At 41.5% G+C, this 14,710-nt stretch overlaps 1 protein-coding gene across 1 annotated transcript in view; it reads left to right on the plus strand.

Moving 5' to 3' along the window:
- Positions 1-14,710, plus strand: part of LOC139215877 (ephrin type-A receptor 7) — a 136,647-nt gene that overhangs the window by 75,602 nt on the left and 46,335 nt on the right. The window contains exon 4 of the mRNA XM_070846913.1: positions 13,217-13,372. Coding sequence (XP_070703014.1) covers positions 13,217-13,372 — 156 coding nt within the window. The remainder of the gene's footprint in view (positions 1-13,216; positions 13,373-14,710) is intronic.

A 14,710-nucleotide genomic window follows, 5' to 3' on the forward strand; every position in this document is an offset into this window, starting at 1 on the left:
AGAGAATAGTTGCACTCGGGGGGGAAATACACATTTCCATCAAAGATAATTTTCGAGGTATAAAGACACAAATGGAAACAGTGAAATGGAAAAGTGAATGTGGTACATCGTGCAAATTGTAAAACAGAAAAAAGAGGGAAGGAACAGAGATTTCACTTTCTGTCCTCACTTTGTTTTACTTGTGGCCCACCCTTCATCCCTTCTTTTCTCCGTCCCTTAATTGCTTGACTTCTGTCCCTTGGCTCCTTGTGACGCCATCTTGCATGTCTTAATTAAACGGCTGCTTAGAAGGAGGAAGGCACTCAGTGAACAAGGGGATGTAGGGGGGGGGGGGGGGGGGGGGATTAATGAAAGAGGAGTCCGTTAATTACACAACAAGGTCAAGGCCGTTTTACCTTCACAGCTTAATTAAGGCCCCTGATTGTGTTGCAAGGCCTCATTTTTAATTCAAATAGCATGCAGACTAAACTATGTTAATTGTCGGTATGGTGTGTGTGTGTGTGCATGTGCATTTAAGTTGATGTATGTGTTTGAGTAACAAGTGTGTATTTTATCAGGTTATGCATCAGTTCACCCTTGACAGTGTGATGTCAGGACTGGGTGACATAGTTTAAGAAAACTGTATAAAGAAAGTGTGCTTAAGTGTCTTCTCAGAATTTGGGAACATGTTTATTTTGACGTTAGATTTTTATGAAAATTGAATACAAACTCCAAATATAAAGACATTTAGGTGATACTCTGACTTTTGGAAGCCCATTTTCAGTGCAAATACACAGTTTTTTTCCTTTTTTTTACCTTTTGTGGAGGGACTGGTGCATAATCAGTGGCTTATTTGCTTTCCCATCTTTTGCATTTTTCTCCTCACTTTTCTTTTTTTTTTTTACAGGAAGCAATTTCTGAGCTGTGATTGGCACAGGAAGACCTTGTTGACTATAAACGGTGTTGATCACTGTGTTTTTGCAGCAAGGAACACAGTAATTTCAGATGCTGGGAGACAAATCTTGGTCACAATCAGTTAAATTGATGCTCTTTTTAAAAGGAAATTGTGGCATTTTCCCTAAAATTCCGTAAGAGTGGAAAATGATAAACCTACTACTTAATGCACATTGCCCATGTTTATGTATGCGTGTTTTGATCCCTGACATAGAGCTCAGCCATTAAACCCGGTAGGGGGTGGGAGGGGTTGGAGGATCAGCTCACCTCATCCATCTCCTTGATAGACCAACTGTTCCTCATCACATGGGGTCTTGTGCGCACACATACATACACACACATATACACACACCTTCTACACACCCTCCAAAAACATTTTAAGTGTCGTATGCTGTGACTGTGACTCCCCCCACCAGTGAAAACACTTAATCAGCCTTATGGTCGAAGTGACCCCCTACCACTATCTCCATCCATCTCTGTACCCATTCAGCTTTTTAATAACTTTGAATCATGATGTTGGATCTCAAATGTCGCAGGGGATGAGTGATGAGCAGGGATTAGGTTAGCCTTAGATGGTGAGCTGATGGCAGGACTGTGGAAATCTGTGTTGGACTTGTTTTTCAGTGGCAAAGATTTGTGCTTTGTACTTTCCTCAGCCACTTGCCTAACCTCACTTTGAGCCAGATAAAAAAAATCTCTGATTTGCAGATTATATTGAATATAAGAAAAGAAGGGGGGAGGGGTTCATGTTCAATACGTTTATTCAAAGCATTCTAATATAAGGATATTGATACTACTTGACACCTATAGAATAAAAACACAATGAGCCAAGAAGAAACAAAATGATTTGTGAAACCAAACACCTGCTAGAATCACTAATTTATGTATACATGAAAAGGAAAAATTATTGATTTCCACTTTTCCCCTTGGAGACCATGGCAACTGAGATTTGACCTCAATGCTTCGGTTCATACATAGAGGTTAGATGTCAAATGAGGGTCATGCCGGTGAATCAGTGAGGCTTTCATTGCATATGCGAAGAAGAAGCGAGTTGAATTCTTATATAGTCAAGAAAACTTAACCTAATATATTAGAAATTGAACACCTGTGTGATGTAATACAATGCAATGCCACAGCTCTGCATTAAATCCGGCTGTAATTAAGATGTTCAGTTTTTTGTGTACATTTGATTGTCTAGTCTTTTTTGGATGCTGGTCTTTGTGTATTGGTAGGCATCAAATAGAAAGGTGTGTGTGTATTGGAAAGAACAAAAACCTTACTAAAGAATGGAAACCAGTAGAACAACATGTTGTGTGTTATCACAAATTTTCATCACCCTACAGTGTCAAATTATACAATTCACAAGTATCACACACATGTATTTATTACAGGACTGCATCACAATGTGCAATAGGTTCTATTATATGCAGGGGGCTGTTCCCTTTCATTGGAGTCTGGCAGGAGACTAATGTTTGCAACTTGAATATGCACCTCTAATTCTCCCTCTACTGCTAGTGCATGCATGCGCAGGCGCACACTTTTTTTCATTCTCATACATTAGGCACTTATATAGGCACTCATATACATGATTACACAGCATGAGCACACACAGATATGCACCTTTCCCTATCCTGGTCCCCTTTAAGTGGCTGTAATAGGTGTGTCTTCCAGGGTTGAGGAGCTATCTAATTACCCTTGACCTCCTCTCATTTAACAATTGGACAAGATACTAGATTGAATGATCTACCATACAGTTTTTTTTTTCTCTCTCTTCTCCTCTTCTCTGCTGTACTTAAGAATATGCAGCAGTGCTCATTTATCTGCACTCTTGGGAATCAAATTTATCAGGGCGATTTGTGTATATCTGGGTCACAGTCTTTATGAAAATGGCTGATTCGGATGAGGCAAATGAAAATTGAATGTCATTAGTAGGCGAGACTCATTCAAGTTCACATCCCAGATTTGAATAGCTGATTCAAAAGAATCAAATGAAATCGGCGTGTCACAACAGACTGCAGGCTCAAGATTATGCTGGTTAATTTCCATAAGAAGACCATATTCAACACACATACAAACAAATGGGAGGTCTGCAAGAAAACAAAGCCTCTCCACATCCTCCCTAATGTATCCAACAGTGACTGTAATCAGCTTCCAGGTGCATATATTATTAAATGTTTAGGAAATGTAGCATCTAGGCATGTGTGTCACGGTGAATTATAATCTCAATCAACTGCAATTTACAGTTTTTTTCTATGATTACTCACAGTTTCGTTTGTCTGAGGGTCCCAGTTTTTATTTCAGTTTCCTATAGAAACACCCAAATACTGACAGCATTTTCACTCAATACTTAACTCATGACTCTGTGGTTATTATGTACAGCGTACTCACAGCACAGACAGACTGTAGACATGCACTTGATGCATTTTTATACATGAAAAATTGGAGGTAGTGAAGAATGACATTACATATTGCCATTGCAAATGGGGAGAGATGTAAGTGTCTAAAAGGCTGCTGTGTGTATAACCTTCAGCAGCATCACCAATCAATATTACTTCTCTTACCTAAGCTTATCTTCGCTCTCAGTTTGAAGGTGGAATTGTATTTTAGTGAAGTATGACAGGCAGGAGGGATGGTGTGCACACATGCACATACACACTGACGCACATGCAGCACAACAGCATGACTGTTGAAAAAGAGCAGAACATTGAATCTCATTTTGCGAGCGCTCGACCTGAAATTGCCTGCCGTTCACATGCAAACATGTTTGCTGACTTGCTACTGATACGGTTATAATGTAAATGACTGGGATGCTCTCTGCTATTGCTCAAATGCTCACACACACACACACAATATATTACCCTAACATTAACATTAACTTAACCCTTCTTTAGCTGCAAGCTTTTTGCCATGCAGGCTGGGTATGTGCAGTGGGGAGAGTGACTGTTTGTGTGGCACTGTCCATCTGGATGTGATGGTGGTGATGATGATAATGGGTATCAGTGGGATGTGAAGACTGAGAGCCTGCAGGCCATCTTTCCAGGCTTGACCGATCACTGCTAAATTGTGTCATTCTTTCTCCCAAATCTCTTTTCTTTTGTTCCTTTTGTGTCCGTCTTGTCGGCCAGAGGAGTCACTTCTTGTCAGATCACTTTTCAGTGAGAGTTTAAATTCTTAGACAGCAGTGTGTGTGTGTGCATATTCACATTAGCATTTTAAGACATGTCCCTCCTAGTGTGTGTGTGTGTGTGTGTGTGTGTGTGCGCGAGTGTCTGCCTGAAACCAAATATACCCGTTTGTTTTTTCCCACGTGTGCTTGTGTGCAGGTGCCATGTTACTAGGACAGGCACAGACATAGACAAATGCCTGTGTGGTTGAACTAAATGGAAGCCATCAATCACACATGCGGAAACAAAAACACCGCACACTTGGTGGTGCCGTGACCGCTGGACAAGGTTTGCTGATCCATAAGTCCGGGTCTAACGACAGAGGTGAGGTTTAATGATGTTAAAGTTAGGCTGTGGAGCACGAGACAAGATATAAAGACACCCGTAGCCAGGGTTGAACCAGTGACGTTGTAATCTCATGATGTGCATCCCAGACCACTAGGCCAATGGGACACCACATAAAACCAGACTAGATGACATTATGTTAAGGCATTGACTACTTCTTGGCAGTCAGTGGTTGTATCCAAAATCACTCCTCGTTTGCACTACACTGTCAGCATACAACGATAATTCAGCAAAGTCACAAGTTCAATCCCCCAATCAATATGTGTGCTTATTGCAGCTCGCTCTGTATAAGAACAGCAGCTAAATACTTGACATGCAAAATGAACAGCGCATGTGTGCGTCTGTGACACGGGTAGGAGGGCGGAGGAGGCGATAATATCCTGAAATTGTTCCCTCTCAGTCTTTTGTTCCACAGCCTCTGATAAATCCTGTGAAAATTATAGCTGGAGCAAAAGAAGGGATGGTGGATAACAGACAAAAAGGAAGGGAGGGTGGCAAACATGATAGAGGGAGGGCGGGCGGGCGGACGGGGAGGGGGGAGTGGGCAACGTTTGGCAGGGAGCGGAGCTGATAGCAGTCAAGAGCTGTTTGAGAAGATGAGATGGGAGAAAGGTAAACGTCAGAGTGACACGGGTATTAGAGAGAACGGTGAAAACATAGGGGGAAAAAAAAGAAGAAGAGCCTCTGTCAACAGTCAATGATTGACTCCTGTGTGTATGTGCTCGCATGTGTTGCATTTTGTATAATGTCAGCACCTCAGTGTGGTGAGTCTGCCTGTGTTCATAAAATAAAGATATGCATTCTCCGTCCATCTGTCTGTTCTAATCATGTGTATGCAAAAGAGAAAATACATTTATTTTTATATTCATATATACATCAGACATGTTGTATTTTCAATTTATTTTTTGTCAAACCATTTTAATATCCCATTTAACATGGGATTACAATCCACACCTCACGTATTTTATACTATGTCACTATAAAAGGCCTCTAGCGGGTGAAATTCACGTTCAAAAGAAAGACAAATTGCTTCATACAGCTTACTGTACTATGCATATTCCTGAACCAAATAATGTAAATTATGTTTTACATATAAACAGAGTAGAGACCTACGATAGAAAGTTACCTTTACAACACAGTTTTAGACTTGCTTTTGGCTGTTGGTCAGTTGATACATACTTTGGACCAGACTAAGATATTTGAAAAATTTTTAGATGGATTGCATTTAAATTTTGTACAGACGTTTCCAGATGATGAAAGCTAATGACTCTGTTGATCCCTGACTCTTCCTCTAGCTCCTCTGGTCTCGTTGCAACTATTGATAGATTGAGATGACATTTAGTTCAGACGTTCATGTTCCGCTCAGGATAAATTGTTATAACTTTGCTGACCTCCTGACTTTTCCTCCAGTGCCAGCATCAGGTCAGAATTCTACTTTGTCCAATACCTGCAAAGCTGATTATGTTTCCGTCAGTCTCAGTGATTAGGAAGGTGAGAATGAGCAATTATGGCATGTAATTAGGCTAAACTAAAGCAAACCTGATAAAATATTACCCGCTTCACATTAGCATGTTAGCATTGTGAGCGTGTTAGCATACTGAAATTGCCATTTAGCTCCAAGCACCACTCTGCCCAAGGACAGCCTCACAGAGCCACTAGCATGCCCATAGACTCTGATTACTGTTCACTGTTTGAGTTGTCTAAATAATCCAACAGCACAAAATATCCTTTTCATTTGGCTGTATCATGTTTTTCCAACTAAAAGTATTTCGAATCTTTTAAAGTTCTCAAGGCATGATAATAATAAGGCCTATGCAGCCCATCATTGTTTGGTATCCAGCTGTACTGGGAAAAATGCGAAATCTCAAGTTCTTTTTGCCTTTTTGTGTGCCTGGATGTGTTTGACGTGCGCCTATATATATGGCTGAGAGTACATTTGTGTTTGATCCTCTCGTGGTTCAGGTGTATTTGTGTTTGTTTGTGTCTGTCTTGATGGCTGCCTGTCTGTTCCTCTCCGCCTCTGCTGTCTGAAACAAGCAGCACAGGCCTGGCACTTCGGTGCTGTGATGTAACACAACAGCTCTTAACGGTGTGACCGTTTTGTGATGTAACCACTCTGGTATTGTTAAATGCTCTGTGTCTAAATGTATGCCAGTGTGAGGAAGGCAGTGAATGAGTCTGTGGGTATTTACATTCATACAAGTGACTGGAATTGTGTGCTTTTATGTGTGTGTGTGTGGTATGTGTGCGTGGATCTGTCACTGTGCATATGTGCTACATTTAGAGTGTCTTTGTTGGCAGAATTAGACATGTCTCCAGTGTAAAGCTCGTACACAGCACCGCTGACATTAATACCCCTGGCGGCATTGTTCGCTCGTTATCCTCCTGTGTTCTCTGTGTGATGTCAGTCTGTGGTAACCAGGGCAGAACAGAGAATAAAATGATAAAGCAAAGCGTTGACCTGAATGGCATGGCTCAGACCTTTCTCCCCGATTACACTGTGAGGCAGCAGCCAGTCAGTGGGTAGACTTGAATGAGGTCTTTACTTTGAGCTGATAACAGGGATTTATGCTGTAATTCAGGGCTTGGTCGTATCTTCAAAGCAGCTAGACGCACAGACAGGTTATGACACTGCGTGTAGCGCAAGAGAAAATTGTTGTCTCTAAAAAGCAGAACATGGAAAGTGTTACAAAATTGCTTTTTTCATCAGTCACTTAATGTCACCCAGACACTACAACACTGGAAAACCAATACTTAACTACTAATAAACTATACTGACTCAGACAAAGATTTTTCAATGAGTCGTGCGTTACGTCGTGCATGAGGCCCAGAGGTGGCACTGAGAGGAAGAAAAACTAATTTGTGCTCTTGATTTAATGATTTGTGCACACAGATTACATAATCTCCATTAAATATAATTTTACAGGGTCTGTAATGCACCACATGAATAAATCTTACCGACTGTATTCACGTCACCAAATGAACACTTTAATCATGTTTATCATTAAGTAGCAGTCACACGGCACTAGAAATGACACAAGCGTCACGGAAATTAAGAATGGGCATTTTCACGTATGTGTCAGGTCCATTTTAGATTTGGAGATTAGTTCATCCAAAAAAAAAATTACAGGTCTGTTACGTCAAACATCTTTTCCATTAGCACTCGAAACCAACTCAGATGTGTGTAAAAGAGCTCACTGGTCAATACAGCAAGTGCGTAAGCTGCATACAGCTTGGACGTCATTTTTACCAACAGCATCAACGTGCATATTGATATTCGATTGTATGCTCTTTTGAAACCGCTGTGTGAATGAAATGTTCCCTACAGGACTGTATATGTAACTTTTAATGTAGAAGGATAGACAGAGAACGTCTCTGTTTTCAGTGTTTTGTTACATTTTCCATAAGCCTAATATTGAAGCCTAATATACTTACTTACGTACAATACTTGAGTGGAGGGTATTTCAGTGTTTTCATGCCAGTGGGAGAGTCCAAATACATTAGGAATTCAAAAGCATGGATTTCTTTTCTTTTATACATGGCACTTCCTGCGCTCCTGCGTCTCTCTTACCTTATTCAAGCAAAGCATCGTTATTACACATTTTAATTTTATATGTACCGAGTGTGTGTGTGATTTGTTTTTCTGTTTTGCTAAAGAGCCCCTTCACTCTTACAAAAGAGAGGAGCACTTTCACTGGCACAGAGAACTGAGATCCACCTTGATCAGTTTTGTATTTCTACAGAAAGTAGGGCCTTGCTCTGGAATGAGAGAACTATGAATGCAGAAACATCAAACTCTCAACGCTCTCTCTACTGATCATTAATCAGAAATGAAGCATTTTGGCTTTGAGACCAACAACATATGTTCAAAATGATGTTGAATACATGTCTAACACATCTTTTTACTTGTTGCTGTAGGGCTTATACTGGTGGCCAATCCACCACCCTGGTCCAGATGGAAATATTAGAGTGCAGTGACGTTTTGTGCAGACATTCATGGTCCCCAGATGATGAAGTCTGCTGACTTTACTGGCAGCATTATGAGGTCAAACTCGTAACTTTTTACTTTAAAATTCATAAATTACTACGAATTTGTCCTGATATTCCCATCAGCCTCAGCTGTATTTTGTATTTAGTGATGTTAGCGTGCTAACCGGCTAAGTCACCACAAAGGTGACAATGGTAAACATCTTTAATGCTAAACATTAGCGTGCTAGCATTGTCATTGTGAAGATGATAGCATGCTGATGTCCGTGCTTAAGCCTCACTGAGCTACTAGCGTGGCTGAAGCCTCTTAGTCATGTTACTTAAACAACCCGTACATCTGGTTGCTGTAAATCAGAATATTTAAAAAAAAATTTATATCACTTACCAGAAAAAAAAAAACATATATTACACCTAATACACACATTCTGCCAGTGCCCCTGACATTTGCTTGATCAGTAGAGGGAACAGTATATGTACCGTGACTGGGTTGCTTTAGTAGCTATTTCTGGGGAAAGAGAAATCATTTTCCATTCACTGTACACTGGCAACCCTCCAAGGCCTTTTCCCTAAGCACCAGGATATTCTAGGGCTGGAGTTAATATATTCATACTTTTTGTGCTTAGTCCAGTGTGATCCAAATCCATTCCTCTTCAGCCAAAGTGCCATCATTTTGTAAATATTGAAATACTGGGTTTGGTTTAGTTCAGTCAAATTTCAACTGGTCCTCTTTAGTCAGACTCATCAGATCACAGTTTTAGAATTTGACCTAACCTGAAACACCAATCACCAATCAGTCATTTCTCTCCAGCCTGCCTACCTGTCTGACCTGGAGGATTTGTGTGTGTGTGTGTGTGTGTGTGTGTGTGTGTGTAAAAGAGACATTCATACCTATTTGATGGTGATGAGAATTCATTTGGTGGATATTCAAGCTGCCTACCAGCTGAAAGAATTAGCATCAGAATCAGCCACACCAAGAGCACTGATCTGAATTAAAGCTCTCTGAATTATTGATTTCCACCTGCCTGAATCACAACCCCTCTCCCTTGTGTCTCTCATGTCTCTCATACCATCACCCCCCCCCCCCCCCCCCCCTTTTTTTTTTTTTTATCAATGCCTTATAAAAGTCTGGGGAAAAAAAGTAAAACTGTATCCAGAAATCAATTACAGTTTCATTCTTTCATTTGTTGTCTGCACTTTGCTGTGTATATGTGCAAAAGACTGGTTTTTAGTTTTGCACACATATTTGTGTTTATGCTTTTGTGGATGTGTGTGCACATAACAGTGGGGGCTAAGCTGTTTGTGTGTGTGTGTGTGTGTGTGTGTGTGTGTGTGTGTGTGTGTGTGTGTGTGTGTGTGTGTGTGTGTGTGTGGATGCGCAACATCTAAAGCAAACCTCTTTTTGTGTTATTAATATTAATTAACGTGTGCTGTCAAGAAGGCAAAGAAACAATTCATTGCTCACATTTATTGTATTAAGTGCTTCATGATTTATTAATGGTCGTATTTAAGGTTAGAGGAAAAAAAAGGGTAGGGAAAAATCTGAGAAGGGCAAACTATAAATTGATGCCTCCCACAAAGACAAAAGTCTATTAAAATAATTTGTGAGCTCATTGAAATGTGGATTCTTTGGCCTTTTAGTTTTTATTCATTATGCGGTGGAACTGCTTGCATGTCTCAAAGGGTCATTTTGATCATGAATATTTATTTCCATTTATCTGATTAGATTGATAGCAAGTTTTGCTTTTTTATTTCTCTCGTTGTCTTACCACCCAAATGCTCTCACATACATGCAACAATGATATTGTTGCATATATTGCCACTATAGATGACCTTAGTCTCGCTAACTGTCACTGCTTCTTTCAGTGTTTCTCATCTGTATGCATTACATGTCAGTGCTTATCTGTTTTCCCGCCTCTGTCTATCTGTCAAACTGAAGGAGTCCATTCTCCCTCCTTGTTTAATGTCCTTTCTTTGTACAGTATGTAGCCTACCATCTTTCTGTCTCTCACACACCATCTGTCTGTCTATTGGTGTCTCTGTCTCGCCTAACTATCTCTCACAGCAGTTAGTCTCCCTCCTCACCCCTCCTTATAGGACTTGGCATGTAGCTGCATATCTATATTATTGCACCTTGAAGAAATATATCTGTATATGTGCGTGTGTGTGTGTGTGTATATGTGTGTACATGTGCTACCATGTTCCATTTAATCGAGGCTCCCTGTTGGCACATAGGACAAATTGATCAGTTGGTTTGCCAGCTGTCCTGGCAGATCGCTCCTTCTGTCTCTGTTTCTCCAACCACCCCATCTCCCTTTCTCTCCCCGACGCTCTCCTTTCCAGTTTAACTTGTATACCTTGGCAATGAAAAGGCAAAGGGATGAAAAAACATGTCCTCTAATGATTAGAGTGGTCTTCCGTACAAGCATCTTCTTTTTTTTTTCGCTGTTGGATGCATCCTAGAGATTCCACATTTTCCCATTGGCAGATGGCCGCTGGCCCATTTTGACTGATGTGACCTTTCTTGGCATTGGCTATTGGCGTGCCTTCGAATGATGCCTTGCTGTGGAGAATGATGGGCAGCGCGTGAAGCCAACTCCTTTTGTTATCTGAGCTGCACATATTGTCTTGATACACCCCTATCATTAGACACACATTTCCAAGGTGGGCTGGCAAAATGTGTATCCACGCTGAATTGAAGAGATAAGTCAGAATTGCAGCCAGCCACGAATATGGGAAGGCTGCTTTTAAGCATGATAGGTAGAAAATGCAAAACCCATCTCTGTTCTCATAGATCTATGCATAATTTTGCCTTGATTCACGCGCTATTCACGCTTGATGTCCTTGGCGTGGTGAGGGAAGGATAGTGGCAGCATGGTCAGGAACAAAGACAGTCTACTCCAGAGCCGCTTGACAGGGTGTGTGTGTGTGTGTGTGTGTGTTTCTGTTATGTCCTCATGCTTGGCTGTGCTATGAGCTGAAAGCAAGAGGCTTTTCTCTGTGTAATGACAGATATTAGAAAGTCGATTACAAGGTTCTTACAGACTCGGATTCACAACTCACAGGCATACACACATGTACACAGGCACAAAGCACACTCACATGCACAGTCACTCTGATCTGAGCCACGAGAGGCTGACAAGGCCCGCTAATCGATGCGTGATGGCAGGCCTTTTGTACGTGTGTGCGTTTTGTTAGAGTGAGTAAAAAAGGTGGGATAACAGAGGCCCCTTCGTTATCATGCTTGTGCCTTGATGAACCTCCATAGGCCAAAAGCATTTTGAGACAGCAGCTTGGTGTGTGTCTTTGCACCTGCTGTGTGTACCTCGACTTGCTCGTCTCGCACATGGGCCTGTCGTCTCCTGTCTGCCTAATTGACTGTATTCTAGTAAGACACACAGCCAGAGGTGGGAGAGATGTGAGAGATGCTCTCACATCCCTCTCCACAAACTCCACTGACTGTTTACCCTGGCTACAGACTGCTAAATCTCTGCTCATGCTCATGTGAGGCATGGCCTTTCCAATCACTGAAAAGGCCTAAGACCTAACTGAATAATGAAGTGGTATCTTCTAGCCACTCAAAACCCTGGTTAATGTATAGGAAAGGAAGCCTGTTGAAGGTAATGTGTTTCTAATCGGTAGGAGAGAGATAGAGTTACATTGAGATAATAAGACAAGAGGGGCAGATCTGAGAGACAAGAAGGAGGGAGAGGGAGAATGCAAAGCAGGGAAGAAAAAGAAAGGCCATGAACAGTGGCAAAGCGTGCAGAGGAGAGAGAGCATACCCGAGCTGTTAATGTAGACCCGCTGTTTAGAATACAGTCTCAGATGAGAGAGACGACCAGGGCATCGAGCGGTAGCTGCCTCCCTGATTTCACACCCATTATCACCTGCTACAAAGGCACGGCAAGTGGAAAATGAAACTGCATAGAGGCAGAGTGTAAAATAACCTGTTTTATTCTGTGTGTTGTTGGGATTGTGTTTATGTGCCTCTCTTCGTAACACGTACATTGATAAGCCTCTGTTGCATGGTGTCTATTCTTCCTCTGTTTCTGAGCATGTAAGTTCATAAGTTCCTCACCCGCATTCTCACCTTTCGTAGTTCCTCTCTTGTGTGCTGCACTTTGGTATCATTGAATGAAGAGGGAGATAATTTTTTTTGGGGAAAAAAAGCAAATAAAGTGAGAGATGAGAGAAGTTTGGGGTTTTGCAGTTGCGTGTCTGCACATTGCCTTTGCTTGTTTGCGTTTTCAGTAGCATCCTTTGATGCCATTTGCCAAGGCCACTGATCACACGCAATGCGAGAATTGTGTTTGTCAGATGGATTTAGCCAATGTCTGCTCTACTATTCTCCTCATGTCATATCTTTTATGTTGTATGTACTTCCCTGTGGAATCACTTTTTTCTATTCATTTGTAATTTTCCCCTCTCATGAAATGAAAAGGAGATTAGAGCTTTTTTCTCTAAAAAAAAAAAAAAAAGGAAATGCTGCTTTGCTTAATGGAATACTAGAGTTTCCATGCAAAGAGATGAAAATGTGTAAGTGAAAAATAAAATGGCTTTATATTATTTTTAAAAGATCTGAGGCATTTTATTAGCCTCTCTGTGGTAATATCTCACGGGTTTAAAGTGTCTGTTACGACGTGCGATTTATGTGTTCATCCCCTGTGCAGAAATGTTCTTAAAACATGGCTCTCAGCGAGACCTCCCCTGTTAAGGTAAAGGAAGAAGCAATTATTACTTCAAATTTCATGGATATATCTAATGTGCTGTATCTCTGTGTGTTCCAGCGTGTCCCTCTGGCTCCTACAAGATGTCATCCAGGCAGCAGGAGTGCTTCCCCTGCCCAGCCAACAGTGTCGCGGAGGAGGAAGGATCGGTGGTGTGTGTGTGCGAGGAGGACCACTTCAGAACCCCTCTGGACACACCCTCAGCACCATGCACAAGTAATATAGACGATATATGTTTATGTCTGTGTGTGTGTGCCCTCTCAAATTGTACTTTTTCCATTGCTATCTAGTGACCGTACCACTCATGCACTGTATTGTTCCATTGAGGCTTTTCTGCATTAAGTAACCCAATCATTATCACCCCCGCCCATTCAGCCCTCCACATATCTGCTCTTCCAGTTTGCTTCTTTATCCTTAAAGACCACTTTGCTCCCGCGGATAGCCCGTCCTTCACCCTACATCCTTTCATCCACCTCCCCTTTTTTCATCTCATCACCTCTTCATCTGACCTCCGCCCACCTCCACCAGCTTTGTCTCACCATCAATCCTCATTCTGCCATCTCCGGCTCCCCCTCATCATCCCATTTCCATGTCTCATCTCACCCGGCCTTTACCTCTCCTTCACCTTAGAAAACCCCTCCTCTAGTATCGCATTCATTGCGTGTAAAAATCCACCCAAAAAGCATGTCAGATCCCAGATTGTTGACTTGGAACAACTCTGTCGCAGAACTCGAAGCAGGATACATGCTTTGTGCTTTTCTACTGATAATAAAGTTGTGATTGGTCAAAGAGTTTTCACAGCTAGGGAGCTCAAAGAACGCATATGCTCAAACAAACATATAGCATCTGTAAACACTGAACATTTGCTGTCTTGTTTGAGTGAAAAAGTCGAGATTTTAGTTGTAGTACATCTTAAGGATATTGGATAAATCCAACCGGTGTTTGACAAAGTTTGTAGAGCCGATCTTCCATAGAGACATCTTGATCATACACATTATTTTATGTTTTAAGGTGGAATCCCCCCCCCCTCCCTTACTGTGCTTACACCCCCTTCCCTTTCATCTAATAGTATACACACATTACTGTATGTATTCATCCAGCCATTTTCTCTGCCTCTTTTAACCTTTTAACACCCCCCCATCCTTCATCGCTCCTGCCATCTCTCCTCACATTAGGTTCACATTATATATATTCGTCCAAAAAGCCCATCACCCCATTTTCTGTGTCTATTCGCTTAACCTTGTACATTCTCTCCAAATTCCATTTGGGCCATTTTCTGCTATACATCCATTATCCACCCCCTCACTGGACCACCCCTTCTTTTTCTACCCCCCTCTTCCTTTTTTGTTCCATGTACACACTTTTCTCTCTCTGTCTCCTTAACTCGGCCACTCATCACTCTTCTTTCTGCCAACTGCCTCTTCATATTTTCCTTTCTCTTCATCCTTCCATCCATTTCATCCTTGCCTGTTATCACCCCATTCTTCTTCCCCCTGTCAAACTAAAATCTCATCCTTCTATCCTCAAGCAACAAACTCTATAATCTCATCCCCA

Source organism: Pempheris klunzingeri, chromosome 16 (genome assembly GCF_042242105.1).
Source record: "Pempheris klunzingeri isolate RE-2024b chromosome 16, fPemKlu1.hap1, whole genome shotgun sequence".
NCBI classification, from domain to species: Eukaryota; Metazoa; Chordata; class Actinopteri; order Acropomatiformes; family Pempheridae; genus Pempheris; species Pempheris klunzingeri.